Below are 24,455 nucleotides of genomic sequence, written 5' to 3'. Positions count from 1 at the left end.
GAAAATGTATTTTTGTGGTAATAATATTAATGTTTTTAGGGTTCCCCCCTCCTATTATTAGAAGCACAAAATGATAATATCTTTGCTGTAACTTTCCATTCTAAGTATGCCTTTATCCTAAAGGAAAAAATGTCTTCAGGAACATCTTGTAATGGTGTGATTTCCAGCAGCTAAACAATGAGAATGATGGATGTGCGTTGGAGGTTCTCTTCTGGGTTTGGCCACTAATGTGATTTCTGGCCACAGACTCCCTTGTGATTGAAAACTCAAAATAACTCTGCCAGCCATGGATTCTGTCCTAGATTCCTCATACCACCAACTGGTGATTTTTTTGTGTGTGAAAGGATATTGTGTACAGGATTATTTCCCCCCTTAATGGAAGTGTCATTGCTCCTATGCTGGAACATGCTCAGCAGTGACTAAACAGCAGATTCACATAGTAAGGTAGTTAAGGGAGCAGCCAAATCCAGCTGGTTTTACTGATGGAATTTAATGTAGATCCAGTTTGTTTCTGCACTGTGAAGTGAATCTATTCAGAAGGATGTCCTCCTACAAAAACTTCTATGGAATTTTTAATAGCCAGAAGTGGTTGGAGCATTGTTTATACATCTTGTCTGAAAGCTGGAAAATGTTCCAGTAATCGAGTTTTAAAAAAGGGAATATGTAGGGGGAAAGGAAGAGAGAATAGCCTGAGAATATCCGTTGAGGCAAATGTTCTGAGACAATCAGATTTGTTCTCAGAGATGAATGTATATTATTTTAAAGGCCAGAAGAAACATGTCTGCTCATTTTGTGTATGGGTAAGGAAAGGTTTGTTTAGTTTAAAGCCTTGCATTGTGTAAATATCTTTACACTTGCAAGATGTTTCAACTGCAGCAAAATGAAATTCCATCTAATTGTTTTTTGCTTGGAATGCAAATATTGAAGAACACTAATTTGTGACTGACACAGAAGAAGGAAAATGTTTATCTTTATGAAACCAAGAAGTTAGCTAAGCAATGAGAGTCAGGGTGTTGTATTGCTTTGTAAGTGGGGTTACAGGATTAGTGTTTTGTCTGTGTTGGGTATTGTTAGATGTTTGCTTTCTGCTGGTTGTGCATATCTGTGTCCTCTTGAGAGACTGAAGTCAATTGAAGGAGTCAAGTGAGATTGCTTTAGACTTTGGTGGTTGTCAATTAAAAGGCTAATGAGTGAATTTAAACACAGGAGTTTTGCTTCTTATTGCTAGAGAGCTGGAAAAGATTTAAATTTTACTACTGAGAGAGAAGACGGTATCATGACTATGGGCTTGGAAAGTATTGGATTTCTTTTTCCTATTATGGGATTTGCTCCTGGTTTTCACTAACCTGGAAAGTGGGAACTTTCTTTGCAAGCTGATCTGTTGCAGTTCTTTCTCAATCTCTAAAAGTTTTGGGTTTTTTGGTACTTGATAGCTCAAAAATGCTTCATGTTAAGAGTTGTGGGATAATGCTCTTCTTTGGATATTATACTTGGGCTGTCCTTAGTGGAGAAATACTTAACCAAGTGACATCACAATTGATGCACAATACATTGATTTCTGTGGTGAGGTGCAGTTTGTTTGTTTTCCCTAACATGGTGTAGTAAACAGAACTATATTTAAAGTGTCTTCCATTAAGTGTTGCATTACAGGATGTTCATTTAAGTACGTATAGTTCAGTTACAGGAGTTGAGTTCTATGGGCCAAGTTGGACTATATTAAATATTTTTCTGGGTTTTTTTCTGTTTGTAGTAGGAGTAGTATTGCAACATATATGGTGTTATGTGTTTCTTTCTGTTTGGCCAAGAATATAATTTGTATTTTCAAAAATTGTATTCTTCATTAATAAAATATCAGTAGTATATTGACTTTCTATTTAGTAGTACCTGATGGTCTGAAGTTCTAGAGAAAGGAAATGTTTTCCCTGTAAGCTAAAAGATTTCACAGAAATGACTTACATTAGAACATTGTCTTTATTTAAAGATTAGAAGATAGCATGAAAGAATGCTGCAGCTGTAGCTTGTTCACTGTACTGAAATGCTTTTGTTCTTTTTTAGTATTTAAATGTTCAAGCTAACTCCTCCCATCCTGTCTACTTTGTGTTTAGATTGGTGAAAGAAAAAAAAACAAACCAGAAGTGACTCAGAGAGGACAGCTAGAAAGTTTGTTTTACAGAACAAATGTATAATACCTGCTCCATGAGTTATTTTGTGTGGAGGATTATGTGAACACAGGGTTGAAAAATAAGTGTTTGCTGGAGGCAGAAGGGTGGCCTTGGGAGGGGTCTTGCCAGAGCAGATAATCCCTTACCATGTACCTGCAGTGTTTACTTGGGACTGTGAAGACGTTTTAATCCACCACTGTGTGTTACACTCCTATGTTAATATTTCAAAAGCTTTAATTGAAATACAGAAATACTGTTAGCCTTTAAGACACAGAGTTGAACCAGCAGGTGCAGTAGCCATGAAGTCCCAGTGCCTCCTGGAGCAGACACCTTCCAGGCTGTAATGCCACATGAAATCTCTTCAGAAATGGTTTTTTTGGTGCACTGTTTCCCACTGATACATTTTCTACAGCACTGGAGAAGGGAGGCAGCGATAGACAACCAGGAGAAGGATGATCATGAGGCAAACATCTTCAGTATCACACTTTTTTTTGGTGCATTGTTTCCCACTGATACATTTTCTACAGCATAAAAAGCAGCACTGGAGAAGGGAGGCAGTGATAGACAACCAGGAGAAGGATGATCATGAGGCAAACATCTTCAGTATCACACAGAGGCCACTTCATGTGACTACAGGACAGTGTGATTGGGAGTGATCCTGGCGAGTCAAGCATCCCTTCTCTGTGCTGGTAGTGTGAGGGGAAGAAAAATATTGTCTCTACCCAGAGTTTCTAGAAGTTGAGCAGTACTGTAACTCCCACTCAGTTACATCCTGACTCTTATACTCTTGTCAAAAGATACCATAATATTTTGGCTCTGATATTTAAATACCATTATTTAAAGATGTTGCATTAATGCCCGGTTTTATATAAGTGCTCTCCAAGTGCAGAATCTTCTTCTCCAGCAGACTGCTTGTCTTGTATGTGGCAGATAAATACTTGATGTTATTCCCTAATGCAGAACGTAGTCTGACTCCGTTTAGCTTTTTTCCTTTCTGTCTAACAGCATCATTAATTATACTGTGAGGCTTGTCTCTACTGTGGCTGTGATCAGAGGAAAGGAAAATACAGCAGACAGTATTTGGGTGCTGTAGGAAAACACTGAGGTGTTTGATTTCTCTGTTTTTGTGGGTTGCTTGAGCATAGAAAACTGTTACAATTCATGTTGATTCCAAAAAAGCAATTTCAGTTGTTCCAGATATTCCAAACCTATCCCAAGGAGCCTTCACTGCATGGTAGAGTAAGGGAGAAGAAGCTGCAGTACCACTCACTGCTGTGCAGATTTGGGAAGGGCTTGTGGTAGTGGCTAATCCAGAGGTTTTGTAACTCAGCTTGAAGAAAAAGCAACACCATCTATGAATTCTAAATATTTATCACTTCAAAATTATTTTCTGTTTGAAGTTTGATTAGTATTTCCAGTTGCCAGCTAAGTGAGAGTTACCAAAATGTCTTGCTGTCGCAAAGAATTGGAAATTTAGCATCTCTTACTAATACTGCTACTGTAAAGCTGCAGTGTAATTTCATCTACAATACTGCAGAAATGCTTTGAGAATGTCAGAGTGTGCTTCCTAACTAAGAGAGTGATTATATATGGTTTGCCTTTTTTATAATCAACATTGGGTAGCAATACTAATTTTTTTTGTCAGTTAACTAGTTGGAATATTTGTGGTGTATTTATGTACGTAGTGTGTATAGTCATTAATTCTGTGTGGTTTAGGATCCTGGGGTAAACATTTAAGACAAATATGTGATGTAGGCACATGTATTTATAAGGTTTGATGCAAAAAGAACCCTACCACTATTCAGATGCAAGAGGTTTTTAGGAGTGGGTGGCTTTCTGATGAGGAGAATAAGCAGGTAAACATATTGAAGTCTGGTATTTGTTCAACAGAAGACTGTCATTTCCTAAACTGAAAGTAATTTAATCATGTTTGTATCTGGAGTAGTTAAATGAAATCATTTGCCATAATTACTTCTTGTCTAACAAGGTCTGTCGCCATTTGGAGTTTGTTATGATTCAGATCCTAAAAGGAAAGGAGCTTTACCGGTGGATGTTGAAATAATCAATATATTTCATTACTAGGATTCAAACAGAAGCTCTGTTCCAAATGTGGGTTTAAAACTCTTCTCTCAGGCTGAACTTTTCTTTGTAATCCTCTTGCTACAGTCTGTTACGTGTGTATAGGACATAAAACAGTGGCCTTGACCATCCCAAATGGCTGCATTTGCTGTGTGTTGCTCTTACATACCTTATTAATTACTTTTGTTGTTCCATTTTACTGAGCTGGAAGGAAAAGCTGTTCTATAATTAAGGAGCTATTTCCAAGAAAGTGGGTAACATTAGGACTGTTATTACAGGATCATTGCACAGGAGGTGAATATTTGTAGCTGGTGTCTAGTGCTGTACAAATGAGCAGAAGTAATCTCTGTCCAAAGAAGTTTCTTGCTGGGGAATATCTGATTGTTCAAGAAAAGCAATGTTTTTATGCTAATGATTTTTGGTCTTTGCTGTTTTTGAGACAGAGACACAGGGTGAGGGTAGGATGAGTGACAGACACAATTTGCATCCTCAGTAGCAACTGATTTTTATCAGCAGGGTCATACATTTCATTTAGCATGGCCAAGGAGAGACCTAAAATTGGCTTGAATACTACAGACTCACCTAAAAGATGTTATGCAAAGCTCATTTTGGGTTAGATAACTGATTGTGCTGCTGTATTTGTGTGTCCTACTGCTGGGAGGTATTTGGTGTTGGGCTGTGTGTTGGGTTGTACCTGCCTGCATCTGTCTCTCCAAAGCAGCCAAATGAAGGGCACTGCTGGCATTGGGGCATGTCTGAATTCAGCACCAGGGTACACTTCTTGTGTATAGCATTGGCTATTCTTTGGCTTTTTTTCCCTGGAAATAGTCATATCTTCTGAATCATAATTAATTTACGTGAAGAATTTTGGTATGTTACTGATGTAATAGAATTATATCTAACTTGTATTTGGCAATTAAGCTGTAGAACCATGTCTTGCCACATCATATGATAACAAGATTCCTTTAATTGTCTGTTTTTCTTTTGAAAGATAGATTCAGTCCATAGTCATTTATTCAATTACCTTACTTAGGATTTTTATAAAGCAGATTACAAATATATTAGATTTATATTTCATTTATGTTGTTTTGATTTGTTTTGGTTTTTTTTCCTGAAAATGTTGTAAAAGAAATGTCGTGATCTTTAATATAGGCTTAGTTTTCCTAATGAGTTTATTAAGTTTTATGTGTGATGATGAGATATGAAATGCTAAAATGCAGATGCTAAAAAATTGTACATTTTGCTCCATTCCAGTGCCTGATGACCTCTCCATGGAAGAAAGAGAAGAGCTTTTAAATATTCGTCGCAGGAAAAAAGAACTGATTGATGATATTGAGGTAATTGATTTACTGTAAAGATCCTTAGAAGCCTCCTTCAGTAGATTAAGTTAACAGATCTAAGCTGCAGACCTAAATACGAATTTCAAGTAATGGTTTTAAAAGCATATAAATGACTTAAACAAAATACTTCTAATAGTGAACAGGATTTATGCATCAGATGTGTGCTTTTAAAAAAGATTAGTTTCTGAATTTATATAATGCAATGTGTGCAGATGTCCACATTTTATTTGTGTAATCAAAAACTCCTTAAACAGCAGATTTGCATGCAAGATAGGAGTGAGTGAGAAATGTGGATAAAGAAATCTTATTAATTGATAATGGCAGCTTGGTCTTGGTGCTCTGGGACAAGCACACATTGAAAGTGCAGGTTCACCTGTTTAAGTCATTCAGTTGTGATAAAATCTTTGAATACCTAAGGAATCCCTAAGTTGTTCACTTTTCTTTAGGTAAATAACAAATATTAGAAAATAAAACCTAATTGATCATATTATTATATAATAGATGATTGCAAAAGATGTTCTGATATAGGTTAATATATTGTCCTTCCTTCTTTTACAGAGGTTAAAATTTGAAATTGCTGAGGTTATGACTGAAATTGATAATCTGACTAGTGTAGAAGAAAGGTAAGTAATGCCAACATAAGGACATGATTCAGTAAGACCTTGTAACAGGTCTTCCAGGAACAGCAAGCAAAAATACCTTTCCCATGCTAAACAAATGATGGATTACCTTTATTTAGTCTGTTATAAAGCCTGACTCTATCCCATGCAGGTGTGTCATTTGTTTGGACAGAGAATATGTTGGATAAAGTGTAATATTTTACTGTCCAGTTGATAAGGATATGGATCTCTGAAGCTGCAGTTCCTTAAAGGAGTTGAAAATAGTCTCATAATTTTCTCTATTATAAAAAGTGAATGTCTTAATTTTGTAGTAGGAAATACAAAGTAGCCAAAACAAATTATAAGCTCATCTAGAAGTCTTTTTGTAAAAGAGTGACTGGTAAGTGCTTGTTTCTTCATTGTCTCCATATGTAGCAAAACTACACAAAGAAATAAGCAAATAGCCATGGGAAGGAAGAAATTCAACATGGACCCTAAGAAGGTAAAGAATTTTTTTTTCAACTGTCAGAAATCAAGTTTCTGCTTGTAGTATGATCTATGACGAATACTCGAATACTTCTATGGCTTTTTAAAGAAATATTTCTGATAATGTAAGTTCATAGCCTTACTTGCATGTCCTGTAACACTGAGCAGAGGGTTAAACTGGAAGCAGCCATCAGGTCAGGTGCCAGCTGTGTGCTTCTTTCACTTAAACAAACCCTTGATAATGGAGGTTACTTATCAACAACCAAATACGCCAGGTATTGATTGACCTGGCTTACTTTGTACCTGATAGAGGTGTTCTGTGTTGATATGTCAAATATAATTAAAAATATTTTTTCATTTGTGCTTGTTAGTGAGGCCATACTTCTTTTTCTTTAATGCTCTCCTATTTTTATTCTTCAAAATATCTTTGCCATATTTTTTAATTTGTTCTCATACAGACTTTTCTATTTGGATATCTAAAGCCTGTTTCTGAAAAAGCATGTGTGAACCTCTGTATTTTTGTACATATATATATATATATACACACATAGATGTGTACCTATCTGACTTGTACAAGTTAGGTTACCAGCTTCAAGGAATCTGCTGTGCATGTAGCCAAGCAGTAATGCAGTCCTTACTGGAGTGCCTCTCTGTTTCTTAAATAGTTGTTAATTTTCTGGAAAATCTGGGGACCTGCACATTATCTTACAGACTTCCCTTGCAATATTTAGAAGAGTTTCTTTGACATATTTGACCTTTAGCCTTTGATTTTCATATTTCATCTTCCTTGCTTTGTTTTATTGTCCTCTATTGTTTGCAATTGAGATTCTGTTTTGAATTTGTGAAGAGTATTCTTTAAGGTCTTCTTGGAAATCATTTAGCATTTGTTTTTCTGTGGTCTTGACATGTTTTCTTTCCAATTGTATTGAATTCAGTTACATTTTGTTGGCTTTTCTGAAATGTTCCAAGTACAGTATAGTTTCTGTTCTTCAGACTCTTTTCAGTTTGCCAGAAATTCCCAAGTACAAGAACCCTTTCTAAAATGCTGGCCATGTCTTTTAGTTTTATGTTCCACTTTGGTGACTGCTTAACGTCTGTTCTGTTGAGGGCAGAATACCCCCAAATATCCTGGTAGTTTCCTGTGGTTCTCCAGCTCTTTCAAGTCCTAGAAGTTTGTGGCAAGGTCACAGGATGATGTCAGATCCTTTCATTCCAGCATTAACTATTTTTTGTTACGGTTCTGGCTGGATGAAATTATTGCTATAAATAGAAGCTATGGCCACATTGCTACTGTAACATCATTTAAATGTGGTGAACAGACTCAGAGTAGTAATTTCTTAATAAATGCCTGTGATCAGTGGTGGCTGCAGTAGCTGTCTGCTCTAAAGCTGGGTGGTGGTGTTGCTTGCAGCTGTCACATTAAGTTACAGACAGCTGAAGTATGTATGCATCCTCTGGTGCTGGGGAAAGCTACCTGGCTTCATTGGGAAAGGATGCTTTTCATTCAGAAACAGGAGGGAAGATGCTCTCTGGATTTAGGAATGCCAAAGAACTGGGGTAATAATACTTGGATTGAACCCACCAAGTTTCCTCCTTTAAAACCAGGTAACAGAGGACTCATGTTTTCATATTAGCAGGAGCACAGTGAGGTAATTTTCTTTTATCACTGTTATTGGAAGATCATTACACATTCATGTGTGTGTGTGAAACAATTCTTCCTTGCCCCCTCTGAAAATAGGTGTGTGTTATGTACTTCCAGGATGTTCTGCCTGGGAGTTTGGGTTTGGTGAGCTCCTATGGGAAGGGCTGTAATAGTGAAGTTTGTGTAAAACTCTTCAGGAATCCCCTGTGCAGAGACCAAGTTGTGCTGGAAATTCACTGTGCTCAACTTGGTACTGCCTGTGTTGGGCCCAGGAAATGAATTCTCTGTGGCAAAGGCAGGGTTTAAATAACTGCAACATTTATAATTGAGTTACTGTAAAAGCGATGAAATTCAAAGCAGATTTCATTGCAGTGATGTAAAAAAAAAAATCCATGCAATATTCGTAGTGAATATTGAAAATGTCTGTAGCAATGAGTTTTGTGTGGGTAAGTTAAACTAGTACAGCTGTCATCTGTCTCCTGTCAGTCTACAGAAAGAAAATTTGCATCAAGACAAAAGCTGGTGTAGGAGGTGCCGGGGGTTTGCTTGGCCTATTTTGCCATTTATTCCAGACGCTGAAGTTGTTGTCCCAGACAAATTACTTTTCCTGTCTGACTTCTGGTTCTTTAACATCTTAGGAATAATTCTTAAAAAATCCAGGAAAAGGAAAATTAAATTGATTTTTGAAATATGGGAGAGTGTCTGCTTCTGTGCACAGAAATTTGTTTTCAATATTTCAAGTCATGTCCATTATCAGTAACTTGTATAATTTCAAAAAACCTATTCAGATCAGTCTGTTGATACCAAGCATGAATAATACGGTCCAGGTGTTGAACCAAGGGAATCTGTTATTTCTGATATCTTTTGATTTTCAGAGATGAAAGCTTTTTGTATAACTTGGGACGGGAAGAAGCACTATGTTGCCTAGTCAAATATTGTACAAATAAGCTTTGAAGGGATCAGTTTTGAGGAAAGCTCAGCAATTTCTGGTTCAAGATATAATGGATATATTCTTTGCAAAGAAATCATGTCTGTTTTGAAATGACTTATCAAAATATTAAGTTGTCAGAGTACCAGCCTAGCATGGAAATTTTTCAGATGATGATGAAATTGTTCTGAGAAAATTACATTCCAGACTTTCTAAAAAAAGCTTCAAGCTTTATGACATCACAGTTTACTTTCCCTGTTAAATTAGGTGAGAAAACTGACCTTTTTTGTCAAGCAGGTAACAATTTCATTATTAAAAACTTGAATTAATTAAACAGAAGGATAATAATGCTTTTGAATGTTACTAGAGGGCCATCTATGCTATATTTTAAAAAACGGGGTTTTTTCAGTTGTAATGAAATAAATAATACTCCAGTTGCAGAAATTGAAAAACAAGTATTCTTGAAATTCTGAAATAGTCTAGTAGAGGATATTAGTAATAATTTTTTAACCTCTTTTGTACATATTTGGAATCCAAGACATTAAGGCTACTTAAAATTTCCATTTCTACTTTACACCAGCATGTTGTTAAGAGTTGGAAGAAATCAGCAGGAGTAGCAACATCTGTGCTGGGGTCTGTGGGCTGTACAGAGGATGGTTCTCTCCATCAGGGTCAGAACACCACCCCTCCCATCCTTGCCATGATCTCGGTGTAACTCACAGTCTCCTTTCTTTGCTGCTTTCCAGAGCAGTCTCTGGGCTTCCCTAGCGTGTGCCAGTTGTAGGGCAGTAATTTATGGAGGAGTAGGAGTCCTGGGGCTTGAGCAAGTACCCTCTGAGGGACAGGGTAAGACTCTCCACCTGCCCTTGGCAGCAGCTGACTGAGCAGCCCTTTGTCAGTAGTGTAGCTGCAGTCCTTTGTGAATAGTTTAGTTCCAGCACAACCAGAATTCACTGATAATCCCAATGTCAGCATAAACTCTTTTAAACCGGTTTCAGTACCTTCAGCTGTGACTTCCTACTGCAAGTAGTGGCTTGATGTATTGGGTTGCAGTTTGTAGATTATACCAGATGCTTGATTTTGTGATTAAGTAGTTTCTATGTACCTCTTCATTATATGATTTTGCAGATTACGGCTCTGCAGACATTGATGCAATGTTGGGAACAGGCCAGCTCACACATTAGCTCCAAAGAGCAATGTGCAATCATTATTCAATTAATATTTGATCTTTCAAATCAAATATTGAGGGTTGAGTGATTCAAACTGCCACCTAGTACTTCTAGCCTTAAAAATGCATTTTCGTTTTCATCTTAAAACAAGTACTAAATATTGCTCATCTAACTGAAAAACATTTGTTTACCATTTTATTAAAAGAAATAAAAATCTGTAGGTAATGTAACTCTTAATGTGCTATGTGTATGTCTGTGTCAGTATATTAATACCAAATGTTATGAGTGATATTTACTTAAATGCTTGTGGAAGAAGACATAACATTTCTTTTCCTCTGGAATTGCTCTCCCTAGGGAATACAGTTTCTGATAGAAAATGACCTCCTGCACAACACTGCAGAAGACATTGCACAGTTCCTTTATAAAGGAGAAGGATTAAATAAAACGGTAATTGGAGATTACCTCGGTGAAAGGTAAAGTAAAAATATTGGAACTTTGCTCTTGAGCTTACAGAGCCCTTTCACAGGTTTTGGGTACTTCCCTTCCCCTTCACAGGCTGCAGGAGAGAGCTGCTCAAGTTCTCTGAGATCCATAAAAGCTACAGTGGAGATGTAAAGTTGCTACAGTATTGTGATAGGGTTTTATTTTTAAATGGGTACATCATGGCATGATGTTTAATTAACTATTATTTAGTATCTTGACTAAACCAAGTCTGTGGTGCAGAATTCAATACCATGAGCTTTTGGAATGTCTGAGAGTTGTGTTGCAACCCTACTGGTAACTCTTAGTACTGTGTCCAGAGGAGGAGTGATTTACAGTCAGTAATAATTGGACTGTAAAGAAATTACTTATTAAAACAGGTATTTCCTGGGACAGTAGTTCCAGCAGGTTTTGGTTGTCACTTCCCTGCACACAGACACGTCCCATTGCTAAGCAGGTGTCTCCAAGGGCAGCTGCACCCTGTCCTTATCAGCCCTGCTACAATAAACATGCAGAGTGCATATTTATGCACACTTGCAAAACACCAGAATGCAAATGACTTCCATTGCTGTGTAACCCAGGAATTGATTTGGAAAAGGCAGCTGAGAGAGGCAGCAGTGCAGTGGTTGGAGAGTGTGTGTACATGCTGGCACACGTTCCAGTGCCGCCTGGGGAGCTCTCAAAGGTGACTCAGGATGTGCTCCTGTGGTGCTGGGTTGTGGCAGGTCCTTTTTGAGACACTCTTCAGTCTGGTTCCAGCAGCAACAGCGTGGTTTTTGCTCAGCAGTTTCCTCTTGGCTTTCATAGGTTCAGTCAAAGTTTTTACTGTAATATGAGCATTTTGAAAATAGATCTGTGTTATGGAGTTTCTATGCAGAATATGTAGACATGTCAACGGGTTTTATACAACAGAATTATGTCTGAGGACATTGTCTTCTGCTTTACCATCCCCTCTCAGGGGCCCATCATAAATTACTTCTGTATTCTAGCTAAATATAGCTGAGGACAAGACCAGGTTAGTCAACAGACTGAAATATTTATATAACATTCTGCCATAAAGAGATAGATTCTATATTACCGATTTTTATAGTCTTATAGCGCTCAGCAAGCTGAAAAAATGAATGGTGAAGTGAAATAAGGTAACACTTAAAAATATAGCAAAAATTATAATAAATAAGGGATTAATTATATTCTAAAAAAAGATTTACCTACTTCTGTGTGGGTAAATCGTCACTTCTTTTTTTAAGTGGCTTCCTGGAGCATTTTATTATTTGTCTTCTGTCTTTGGAGGTGTACTCAGCACAAGTACTGCATGCCTATAAACAAGATAAATAATTTGCTTTAAGTAAAAACATACCCCTCTGGAGTGCTCTGTTTTATTACACTCTCATGCCCCTTCATTGAAAAACAGTTGCCCAGTTGAATTATGCATTGGTAAATTTGATGAGAATGGCTTGGATTTCCTGAGAGAACTGGTGTGTTTTTCTGCAAACCATGTAGGAACATGCTAATGAATGAACAGTTGGTTTTGAGGTATTTACTCCTGAGTGTTGCAGGTTAGTGTGAGTGTGCAGTTAGTCAGCAGAGCAGCAGGTAATTCCTGGTGGGTGCACACCTTTCTATTTTCGGGTGGAGACTGATATGCAACATTCTGTCTTGGTGAGGTATTTAAAGCACACCCTGAGGATTATAAACCTTTATTCTTCTGGCACAGGATGTGGTGTGGGCCAAGTTCTGTCCATGCACATAGCTTTGTGTTAATTAATGTTTAAATGTTAGTTTTGAATTTAAACATCCTTGTACCAAAAAAAGCATAATTTGGCTCATTATTTGCATACCAATGTAAGAGATGGGTGAGAGGAAGCCCATTCAAAACCTCTTCTGATTTTAGTTAACTTTGTACCAATTCTTGGGAATGGAGTAAGAGTACAGTACATACTAAGCAGCTCTTTTCAAAAGCCGTTCTTTTTCTTGGATACAATCAATATAAGCATTTTTGTTTCTTATCTTTGTATATAAATTAATATACTGCTTCAATATTTTCTGTTCTTAGAGTGGAATTAGTCTTATATTAACCATTTTTAAGAATTCGTGACAATTTCTGTAAAAGGCTTTTTACTGATGAAATTTCTCAGGTATCCTTCTGTGTCAAGGCAGGTACAGTAATAATAAATGTGAAGCAAAGAAGGCAAGGCTATTTTTAGGTCATTTAAATAAGCAGTTCTAAAATAAGTTCAAATGTACTGCTTTTGCTAACCTACCAGCAAAAATGGACAAAGTACTAGTGTTAAATATGAAAATACCTTTCAAAAAATGTGTAGATTATTTCTGATGGCTTTATTTGGTCAGTGTGAGTGTTTATTTCCTTATTTATTTTTGGAAGCAAATCGAGGTAACTAACAAGTCTTTAAAGGTCAGGATTGTAATTGTCTATTGCCATTTTTGTCTTTCATAGAGATGAATTTAATATTAAAGTTCTTCAGGCTTTTGTTGAACTCCATGAGTTCGCTGATCTCAATCTTGTACAAGCCTTAAGGTGAGTAAATTCTTTCTATTTTTTGACCTGAGCTTCCTCTATCAAATTGCATGTTTATATGAGTCACTGTGTTGATTTATTCGTCAGAAAGCTGCTCTACAGCTCAGCACAACTGTACAAATTACTGTGCAAGTGAGCAGAGACAGCTCTGTTTAACCCTTCTGACGGCTTGTGTGTGTGCTGCCCTTGAGGGTGAAAGCTCCTGGTTATTTCAGGCAAATACAAACAACTAAAACAGCTGTTAATCCTCGGTGTGCCTGCCATATGTGGACATTTGAAGACCTGCTTTATATCTTAGCACAGAGATAGGTTAAAAATAAATAAACTCTTTACTTAAATAAATAATTTTCTTCCTCCTTTTACTCCACCTCAACTTGTCCTTCTGGGCAGGGAGGGGGAGAAATCCACTGATCCATACTCTCACTGATCATGTTCAGTCACAGAGAGGTAAACTTTGAAACAAGTGATTTCCTTCTGCTTGCCTCAGTTTCCCACTTGTCATGTGAAAGAAAGTGTGATATCTTAGTTTATTTTCTTCCCTTGCTACATGAACAGTTCCCTTGATTTATCTGGGATGCTTGCATACAGTGACCTTGTGAGATCCCTTCTCATCTTGGTGAAAATCTGTAACAGATTGATCAAATTAGGTTGACTTAGACAGTTCTGCCTTGTTTTTTGCCGCAAGTGACTCCCTCCTGACACCAGATAAATGGAAATGTCCGTGTGATCTTTGTTTCTGGTGCAGTGCCTTGTGATGTGGAGTCAGAACAGCTTTGCTCTGGTTGAGTGATGTGGTGATGATAACTTGAGCTGCCTGAGGCTTGGGCCAAAGAAGCCTTTTCTGTGGCTGCTGAAGCTTGTCTGGGAAGCTTCGTATTCCTGTCTCTTTTACCCAGTTTGATCTTAGGTTTGACTTTATTCTTCCTTAGCAGCTGCTACTATTAAATGTTTGTATTTTGGTAGCTTACAAAATTCGTGATCTGGGTTGGAACCTTGCACGAGGTGAGTAAAAGACAGTACATAGAGCTGACAAACTAAAGATGGCCTGTGACACTTGAATATGATGTCCTAAAATGAAAACCAATGAAGACAGGAATAAATGATTGTTATATTGGCATCCAGTGTACAGGGAATAATGAGAACTTGTTTTGCATGGCAGAGCATGTAACTTTGCTGGTTTAGATCCTGGTTTCATTCAGATAATTCTTTTGCTAAGAGATAAAAGAATAAATGATGAAATTCATTGGAACGTTTCAGTGCCACAGTGTGCCAAAATAAATTTGTGAAGACTTCTGTCCTGTATGCATTCCAGTGTACCTCTGTGTAGAAATAGTACGTTACAAAAGCAAACTCTGTATTTCAGTTTATGCTGCTAAGCACAGCAGCAAGATCTACCTGCATATATTACAGAATTACTGAAATGATGACATAAGTTGTTCTTTTTAAGGCCTAGGTCTGATTCTTGTAGGGTGAGCTTACAGTAGACAGGCAGCACCTCTCTAAGCAATGGGGTTTTCTTGTTGTTGTTACCATTTTTAGAAGGTTTTGTATGAATTTAAGTAAATATGTTAAGTCTTTCTGTATTCCTTGTTTCTCTCTCCTTACACCAGAAATATTTTGTATAATGTGTCTTTTTACATTGTGAATAAAGTCTAGCTGACTGTTCATTGCTTTTTGTAGCCAGGAAACCCAGGGAGGCTTGAACTCATTTCCCCCCCATAGCATTCTCATGGCAAAAATGGGATGCATACAGAAAATTGTTTACTAGTCTGGAAAAAAGAGAGAGCCTCAGAATATGAACTGCCATATTATCTTGCCTGATAGCATGCAGTGTTGCTGGCTGAGTTACTGGGCTAGCCATCTGTGCATGTTGCTTTATAATAGCTCCTGACTTGTGTGTTGAGAGATTGAGAACATATTTCTAGGGCATTCTATATAGACAATGCTGATTTTTTTTTTTTAATTTTTCCGTGTTTTTTCGGATTATTTGTAATAAAAACCTGATATATAAGTACTGGAATGAGTCTAACAACTATTCTTCCCTTTTGTAGGCAGTTTCTGTGGAGCTTCAGACTCCCAGGAGAGGCTCAAAAAATTGACCGTATGATGGAAGCTTTTGCTTCACGCTATTGCCTTTGTAACCCAGGAGTCTTCCAGTCCACAGGTCAGTCACAGGAGACCACAGGAGTTCTCATGTGATCCAAATAGAATTTTTATTTATGTATATGTGTGTTCTTCTGCATCTGATGCCAAGGGGTAATGGCCAGTTGGAAGTTAGGGAAAAATAATGTGTGAAATGAGAAATACCTGAGAAATGAGAAAATGTGACTGACTAATCCAGGAGGTGCAAGCTTATGGTCAGAATGCATTTTCATTTATAAAACATCACAGAACTGCACAGAATGCCCTGGCATTGCTGTTCTGTTTGGCTGTATACACAAATAGACTGCTCTTGATCACTTAATTTAAGGAACAGATAGGATGGGAAAAGGTTGGTGTAAAGCAGGTCTGTAACAGCTAGAGAGGAAAACAGCTACTGATAACAAACTGCTGAAGATGCAGGCACATTTCCCCTCTCTGTAGCAGGTTTTCTTTGTGCTTTTTCTTACACAGAATCTTGTCCTTGAATTCTGAGAGAATTTACTATAATCATAACTATGTCAAGAGGCATGATAAGATTTCCTTTGTCATTTTCTGCTATTATCCAGTAGTGCTAGCTGCCTCCTGTATGCCAAGGAATTGAGTCAATGTCATTTTCAGTCTTTTTAAATGCAGCCAGAATATCACTTTGAAGAGACCATTCTTTCTCTTTGGAGAGAGCTTTGGAAGTACTTTGAGTAGGAGGAAGCTGATGGACCAGGTTTATTATAGCATCCACCACTATGATTTAGGCAAAATCTGTGCAGAGAACATTTTGCCCAACACTTAAGCGTTTCAAGTGAAATGTTAATTTAGGGTGGTAGCAATAAGCATAAGAGTTTTTTTTTTTTTTTATTCCCATACAGCTTTTCTTATACTTGTTTTTTATTTGAATTGTAATATTTTTTTTCTTCTTGGCCTTCCGTCAACAGCTTAAGGGTTTTATACTTTTATGTACAGTGTTCAGGATTTTTTGACTGTTTCTTTATCAGTCAGGATGAGCTCTATACTAATTTTACAGCTTTGTACACACACTACATGGAGAGATAAACCATTTTTCAAATCTGATTTCAGACACATGTTACGTGCTTTCGTTTGCCATCATTATGTTGAATACCAGCCTGCACAACCACAACGTGAGAGATAAACCCACAGTGGAGAGGTTTATCTCCATGAATCGTGGGATTAATGAAGGTGGAGACCTTCCAGAGGAATTGCTGAGGGTAAGTGGGGCTGGGTAGGACAAAGCCTGGCTTTGTGTTTTTAATAGCAGACTTAAAAGTGTGTACAACAGTTCTCAGGCAGATTTGTCAAGGGAAGGCAAAAGAACATTTTCTAGCATGTGTACCCATTTGAGTAGCTGAAAGAAGCATTTTTTGTTATTCACAGCTACTTTGAGCTAGTTCTGCCTATATCCAACCTTTTGTTGAGAACAGGCTGTTTCAGAGAAAATGCTCTGTATCTCTCAGTAGTTTGCTTATGGCAAAATTCTTGTGGAATTGGCTGTTTATGAAAAAAACAGCATTTCTATCAGAAAAAAAAATAATTTTTTTTTTCTTTATTGCCTCTCGTATTTCCCACGTCTTGTGGAACTCCCTCCTTGAGAAATCAGTAAAAATAACTGTAAGACAGTGTTATGGGCTACACCATTTTATGAAAATCCAGATTCATTTGGCAGAACTTGTACTAAATGAAACTGATCTCGAAACCTTCAAAACACTAAATGCTGAAATTAAAATAAAAATGTCATTGTTAGGAGTGCTTAAGAAATTTGTACTGAAGAGAGACTTGCTTATAGATGAAGTAGTTTAAAATCAAACTTGATCAAAGTAGTAAACAAAGATAGACAGGGGGTGGTCCAGAATTTTATGGACAATATTTCCTGTGCTTTTTGTACTAATAGTCTGAGAAGCAGTAAGATAACCTGGTTGCATTTTCTGTTAAGACATTTATTAATGAGGTCTTTTTCCTCTTTTATTTTTCTAGAATTTATATGAAAGTATTAAGAATGAGCCATTTAAAATTCCAGAGGATGATGGAAATGATCTAACGCATACATTTTTTAATCCAGATAGAGAAGGTTGGCTGCTGAAATTAGGTTAGTCACAAGGGCAGTTCTGCTGCTGTGTGTTTGTTCATTGTTAGCATGTTTGCTGCTCTGTGTCTTCCTGCTTTCTTGTGAAGGTAACAGGTTTCACTTTGTATTTAAAAATGTATGAACCAAAATAAGTAGCTCCTTTACGTCTGAAGGCTGTTACTTCTTATTTTGCATACCCAAATTAGCAATCTTGTTTCAAACTTCGGAGTTTTATTTCTGAGATCTGAGAAATAAAAACTCATCGACAAAAAGGAAACACCACATGGTATTTACCACATGCTGTGACTGATAAATAACAACTGAGTCTCCATAAGGTCATTTCAGAAAACTGTGTGTGATGTTTCAACACAGTTTTCTGTGTGCAAGAAAAGGATTTCTCTTCAAATATTTTTGTATGTCTTTATTTTTCCATATTATTTGTGAGTTTCTCTTGGTTTGGTTTTAGCTATGATTTTTTAATGAGTGGTTTAAATGTGCCTTCTTGTTTTCCTTATGGCCTATGACCTATCACCTTTCTGTTCTGTGACTGGCTGTCTCTGCTTATTCTGCATTAGGAGGTACGTATCTGATTGCTTTCCAGTCCCCTCTTCTTCAGTTGCTCATTCTTTTATTTTCTTCCTCCTTCCTCCTGGTGTTTTCTTTTTTTCTTTTCTTTTTTTTTAAAAATCAGATTCGTTGTAGCATTTTGCTTTTTCACTCAGTGTCACTAACAGTGTCATCAGTGGTGCTCTGAGGGACTGGCGTGTCAGTGTCTAACTCACATGCAGGTGTGTTCTGCAAAAGAAGAAAGCATTTACATGCAAAGCAGAAAATAAGGATGACTTCAGCACACTTTTATCATTCATGGAAGAACATAACAAGGAAAGAATAATCTCTGCTGAGAGTAAACAACGTGTCATACTCTGTCATGAAGTTTCAGAGTGTTTTTGTTACTTGTTAATCAATGATAATAGATTATTGAAAGATTGATTACATTTGAACTACATATTTGTAAAAGCTGTTATTTTTCCCGCTTGTTTTCCTTTTGAAATATTCAGCTTATTTAAACATTTAGCTTATTTAACAGAGTCTTAAAGGAGCTTCAAATTTAGGGCTGCAGAAACCTCAGGTGGTTCAGTCTCCTGCCACTGTAATATGCCTTTGTTTTTACAGACTTGTGAAGTTGATGAGATTCACTTTTTCACTTGGCCTTAGGGATTTTTTTCCCTATGTAAAGGAGACTGACACTTTGTTTTAAGAATTCTTTTCAAGACAATAAATTTTTAAAATTTAAACAGCACACACTTCACTAGAGACAGTTGTTGGCCACTTTAATGTGTTGAAGTGGAAGGAACTTAGCACTTGGAGAATGGTGACTAAAGTGTGGAAATTGATGTGTGCTGGGGTGCACATGGGGAGATGTTGAAAGTAGAGCCTGGATAGAGCCATAGGCCACAGTGCTGATTGCACCTGGAACTTGGTGGTCATGCTTGTGCTGGAAGGAAATGGATGTGAAAAGGAAGCATTTGGAATTCATTCACATGCTCCCCAACGTCAAATTCTGACCTCTGTGCTACAGATGCTGTGGGGCTCCTTTTCTAACTACAAAGAAGCAAAGTTCTTACTTTTTGACCTGTGTTGGCTCAGCTAGCACGATGTCAAACATGACTTTGCAGCTTTTCTCCATTTGGTAGCATATGAGATGATGGCTAACAGAAAAGCCTTTCAGGCTGGTGTGGGTGGAATGTGCTTCTTGGAGAAGAGGTCGAGTGTAAGGCCCTGCTGTGCCTGTTGCTGTGCCAGTGCTCCCTCATGGACTTCCACATAATAGGAGTGCAGGCAAGTGTGAGTGTGTGTAGAGGAGTGACAACATCCTCTGTGGAAGAAACTGCCCATAAAAAAGATGTAAAAAAAATAGAGGAACAAAGAAATTGAGGAAGCGATGACTGAAAGTAAGTGAGAGCTGCCAGGAACCTCTGCACAGTCTGTCTCTGGTGCAAAGTCAATAAACCACAGACAGGACTGCAAACTCTGTCTGAGTGTTCAGTGTGTAGGATGCAGATGAGGCACAGTGCACAGAAAACCCAGTAGTAAAAGGGTGTTACACGTAACACTCCCACGGTGTGAGGGTTATTTGAATAAAGAAATGAAACGTGTCCAGAAGCCTCTGGTGAATCAGCCTGGGAAAACCCAGTAGTAAAAGGGTGTGTGAAGCAGAAGGGTGTTACACGTAACACTCCCACGGAGTGAGGGTTATTTGAATAAAGAAATGAAACGTGTCCAGAAGCCTCTGGTGAATCAGCCTGGGAATGCCTGGAGCTGTGCTGCTGTGAAAGACTGCATTTCTTCCCCAGACACAGACTGGTACAGACTAATACACTGCTGGTTTAGATGCAATGACCAGAAATAAACCTGACAGTATTTTTTTTTCCTCTTTATTTTTTTCCCTTTTAATTCTTTCCTCTCCTTCAAGTTTCCTATTTGCTAGGAGTCTTAAACTGTATATTGGGAGTGCTGTCTCAATCCACATCGTTTGCATTTTTACAGTCCTTTCTCTTGGGAAGCACATCTTGAGAAATGGGTGGGGTTTCCTTCAGTTCTAGAAGCTTCTGATACTAAAAACTTGTGTATTGTTGAAATGCTTAGGAGACAAACTCCTGTATGAGGGTTTAAGTGTTCAGTTGTGATAAAACATAGAAGTTGAATAGAAAGTTTATACATAAAACCATAAACATGACTAAGACTACTTGCAGACTCTGAGTATATCAATACAGTATTTTTTACCTGGTGTTTCTCACAGTCAGCTCTTCCCATTTATGTACTTGTGCCCCTTTTTTAGTATTCCATCCCTTACTGTATTGGTTTTTCTCTGGGCAGAAGATAGATATCGTGAAACTTTAATATATTTGTGAAATTCATCTGTCCAAGAGACTGGTCTGAGTTTTAGAAGGCTGGGAGGATACAGAAGGCTTTTGGAGAGTTTGCTGCTCTGAATTGTTCAGAGGTGACTCTGTTAAGTCCGAGTGCCAAACCTGGCAGCCAGACAGCAATTCTGGTTTTATCTGTCTGGACTTAGCCAGTGCCTTTAAATAGACATCTTTATCTTGGTAGGCCTAAATTATCATTCAGTTCTGCATCGTTTGAAGCATGGTGTAATGAAAATGAATGCAGCAAGTTAAAAACTGAAAGCTGCTGAGTGCTAGTGAGTCCTCCTTGGAGCAGCTTGACACACTGTGAGCCTTCAGATTTTTCTGCATAATGAGTGCTGTTAATACCATGACATTTTCTGCCATCCACTCTCAAGTATTTTGAAATTGTTGCCTGTGCTCTCTTTGCTAATGCCCGAGTTAGAACTGTTTTGCCAGGAAGGTGTTTCCTTGCCTTAAGCAGCTTCTCTTGGCCAATTGTTTGGTTTGTGTAATATTTTATAGAGAAACTTTGACATTATTCCTCCAAACTGGAGAGGAAATGATTTCAGCCAGACACATGAGTGTGTTAATTTTTTCTGCCAGTCAGGCGGTTACAGAGTGCTTGGAGAAGGTCCAAAAGCTTCACATCCGGGCCTGTCCCTCCAGCGGTGCTTGTTCCAGCACATCTGGCCTTGGGAGGAGGATGTTGTTTCTCTTCCCTAATCTGGGGTGAGAGAACAGGGCTGGTGATCAGGAAACCGGTGCCTTCCGGTACCTGCTTGGCTCTTGTGGGGACTGAGGCTCTTCCAGGTCCAGGCAGTCAGGGTTGTGGTCAAGGGAAAATGCTTTTTAAAAGAAAGCCAAACTTTGATCCAGACAACTGTGTAGTTGCTGAGTCTGTTCTGTCTGGTGCTATCTAAATGAACTCAGGAGAAAAAAATACATTTTTGGTGTGTACATCTCTCAGCTCTAAAACTTTTATATAAGTGACCTGAAGATTTGAGTGAAACTTTATAACTTTAGATACCTTGCTGCCTTTAGCTTGAAGGCCTTTTTTACTTTGGACATTTATGTTTCCTAAGTCATTGCCAGTTGTTTTTCCCTTTATTATAGATGGTTTCTTTTACCGTGTTGCCTACTTTGTACTTTGGCCAGTTACAAAGGTGAAGAATAGTGTTTCTGTCCGTTTTGCCCTGTAGCCTTTTCTTGTAGTTTACTTAAATTTCTACCTACTGTGGAAGATGCTGTGCCTCTATATTTCATTATTTGAGATGTCTGTGCATTTTTGTAATCAGTTTGATCTTTCAGAAGTGTGTCACTTATCTCTCCGTTTCTGTAAATGTTTATGGATTCATACTCTGGTTTTCTGATCCTCTTCTGCTAACTTAATTCCTTCCAGTCTTAATCTTTAAAAGGCTGGGAGCTGGAATAAGAGATGAAGTATGGTACTAAACTCTGTGTTGTTGCTTTGTGAGCCTACAGCAATCTCAGCCAAGGACAAGAATGTTTTGTTATCACGTGTTTTTACCTATTAATCTCATGTGCAGTTTACAGGCCACAGTGCCTTATCAGCCACCTGCTTGAGCTGCAGCCCATTGTAAAGGCATATTAAACACATGTGATGTGGTGACCCCTGCAAATATGATTAGTATAGATTAGATTCTGAGCTTTATTAGAGTTTCTATGCTGTTGACAGCTGAAACTCAGTAATGGGATGGGGAGACAGAGACTTACATGTGAGAGTTGTTCCTTATCCCACCAAAAAATCCTGCCTAACTGCTTTTTGTTTTTTCTTTTTCACTTTTTTTTTTTTCCTTTGGAAGAGTAACTGATAGCTTGGTGCAGCAGAGACTTAAGGTCTATTTCTATGACTCCCACGAGTGCTGTAACCCAGTGAGCTACTGGCTGTTTTAGGGAGAAGGGAGCAGTTAGAGGGATGTTGATGGAAATACTTCATCTTCCCTGGAGCTGGGAGATATTTCATGACAAAAAGCTTCCTCAAAACTGCAGGATGATTACAGAAGGTTTCAGATTTGAGAAATCTGGCTTTTCCAGAGAGAGTAGATGTTGTCAGGAAAACATTCAGCAAACTCAACTGCTGTTTACTGCAATTCGTATTGTTCTGGGAGAGTGTTTTAGGTCTGTTGTTTCTTTCTTAAATTATAAGCAGGACTTCTTTTAAATATGTGGTTATTACTAGGTTTTTTTATTGTGTTTTGTCATGATATCACAATTAATGAGAAATGCCTTTGTTCACTTCAGTCTGCTCTGTGATAGTAACCTTTCTTTGTTGTAGTCATTCTCTCTCCTCCTGAATTATGTTCCTACTAGAACTGGACAAGCCATGACCTCTGCTAGCTGCTGTTACCTGTTAGCCTGAAAACCAGGGTGTTGTAGGGTCATAAAGATGTTAAATGATGTTAATCTGCTAACCTTGGAGAGCAGAACGTGACTTGGAGCCCTGCAGCTGGCCCGGGTGATGTGACAGCGAGTCACGTTGCGGTGCCGCAGCAGCGCCCTGGCGCTCGCCGTGACTCTGGGCTGGCAGGGAGTCAAGCTTGAGCTCACCCTTCCAGGCCCAAACACTTCCTGATACTCGAGCCAGCTCTCGGTCAAGGTGGTGGGGAGTTTTTCTAGTGACTTACGTGCCAGTTTGAACATCTCTGCAGTGTTTGTTTAAGGACCTGTCACAGCGGTTGTACTGAAGTGCCACCAGTTCTTCCCTCACTGTCTCAGTTCACTCAACCATTCATTATGTCACGGCTTCTGCATCTTGCACTTTTTTGCCTTCACTTATTTCACCACACCCGCTTGCAGATTAAATTTTTCTTAAGATATGAGTGCATCTGGTGGAAACATCAAGTTTATTGAGTACATTGAATATTGCAATGTGTTAGCTCTGGGTTGTTGTGGAGGTTGTGAAACTCAGCAAAAGGAAGGTACCACATGCAACATTCTTGGTCTGCAATGCAAATATGCAGTAGATTGGTATTAAGAAATGTCATGATATCCCTAGATTGTTCTTTAATTTGAGCTGGATTTCTGTATTAAACAAAAACCCAGCTATCTTAAGCAGAACAAAAAGATCCAAAAATTATGCTTATATCTTAAATTTAATTTTATGACTTGGATTAAACTGGGTATTGTATATATTAATGGTGCTCTTTTACGCACAGGTGTTCACTCTTTTGAAATGTTGGCTTAATGAAATTAAATCACTGCTGAATGGATGATGCACAGGTGGTGACATAATCCTGAAGTCAGATAACTATGGTGGATCTAAACCTTTAATAACATATGCATGCTCTATCTACAATTGTCTTTCTTGGAAATGAATTTTAAAATAACGTAATGTGGGAAGCCAAGTGTGTTCTGAAGCAGCCATTGGCAGAAAAACAACTGAGAGGGCCAGAACAATACTGTTGTTTCTGAAAAGGAACTGTTCCCTACAGGGTGATATTAGCAGGTGTAGGGAACTCTGTGGTTGCTGTTGTCTAAACTGTTAATGAAGGAAAAACTGGCATTTTTGGAGCAGTAGCAATTTCTTCTGTCAAATGTACACTCAATGATATATTAAACCTTGAAGAGAAGATGTTTTTAAAATACTGAAAAATAACAAATTAGTAAATATGGTATATTTTGGCACAGGATTTGCTCCTCATTGATGACACATCATATTTGTTCTGTTAATATTTCTGAGCACCTAATGCACTTGATGTCAAATCTGAAAGTAAAGACAGGTTCTTAATCACATCTTTGCTCATGAGTGGAGTGACATGAGGGTGATAAAATGCCCTTTAATTTTACTGATGGGACACTTTCCTTGCCCAGGACAAGCTGTTGAGGGGATTTCTCTGTTGCAGGGATGCAGTTGCTGGTTCTGCAGCCAGTGCTGGTGTGGGCAGCTGT

The 24,455-nt window shown here is 38.0% G+C and overlaps 1 protein-coding gene across 2 annotated transcripts in view; it reads left to right on the top strand.

The window, feature by feature from the left end:
• CYTH3 (cytohesin 3) overlaps positions 1–24,455 on the top strand; it is a 48,885-nt gene that overhangs the window by 19,482 nt on the left and 4,948 nt on the right. The window contains exons 2-9 of one of the 2 annotated variants that reach the window (XM_039731678.1): positions 5,496–5,578; positions 6,140–6,204; positions 6,616–6,682; positions 10,760–10,878; positions 13,341–13,421; positions 15,473–15,585; positions 16,635–16,783; positions 17,547–17,659. In XM_039731678.1, the coding sequence (XP_039587612.1) occupies positions 5,496–5,578; positions 6,140–6,204; positions 6,616–6,682; positions 10,760–10,878; positions 13,341–13,421; positions 15,473–15,585; positions 16,635–16,783; positions 17,547–17,659 (790 nt within the window). Of the gene's footprint in view, positions 1–5,461; positions 5,579–6,139; positions 6,205–6,615; positions 6,683–10,759; positions 10,879–13,340; positions 13,422–15,472; positions 15,586–16,634; positions 16,784–17,546; positions 17,660–24,455 lie in introns of those variants that run through there. The other variant, XM_039731679.1, reaches the window with a different exon arrangement.

Source organism: Passer montanus, unplaced genomic scaffold, assembly GCF_014805655.1.
Source record: "Passer montanus isolate IOZ18808 unplaced genomic scaffold, ASM1480565v1 scaffold8, whole genome shotgun sequence".
NCBI lineage: Eukaryota > Metazoa > Chordata > Aves > Passeriformes > Passeridae > Passer > Passer montanus.
This window is presented reverse-complemented; position numbering and strand designations above follow the sequence as displayed.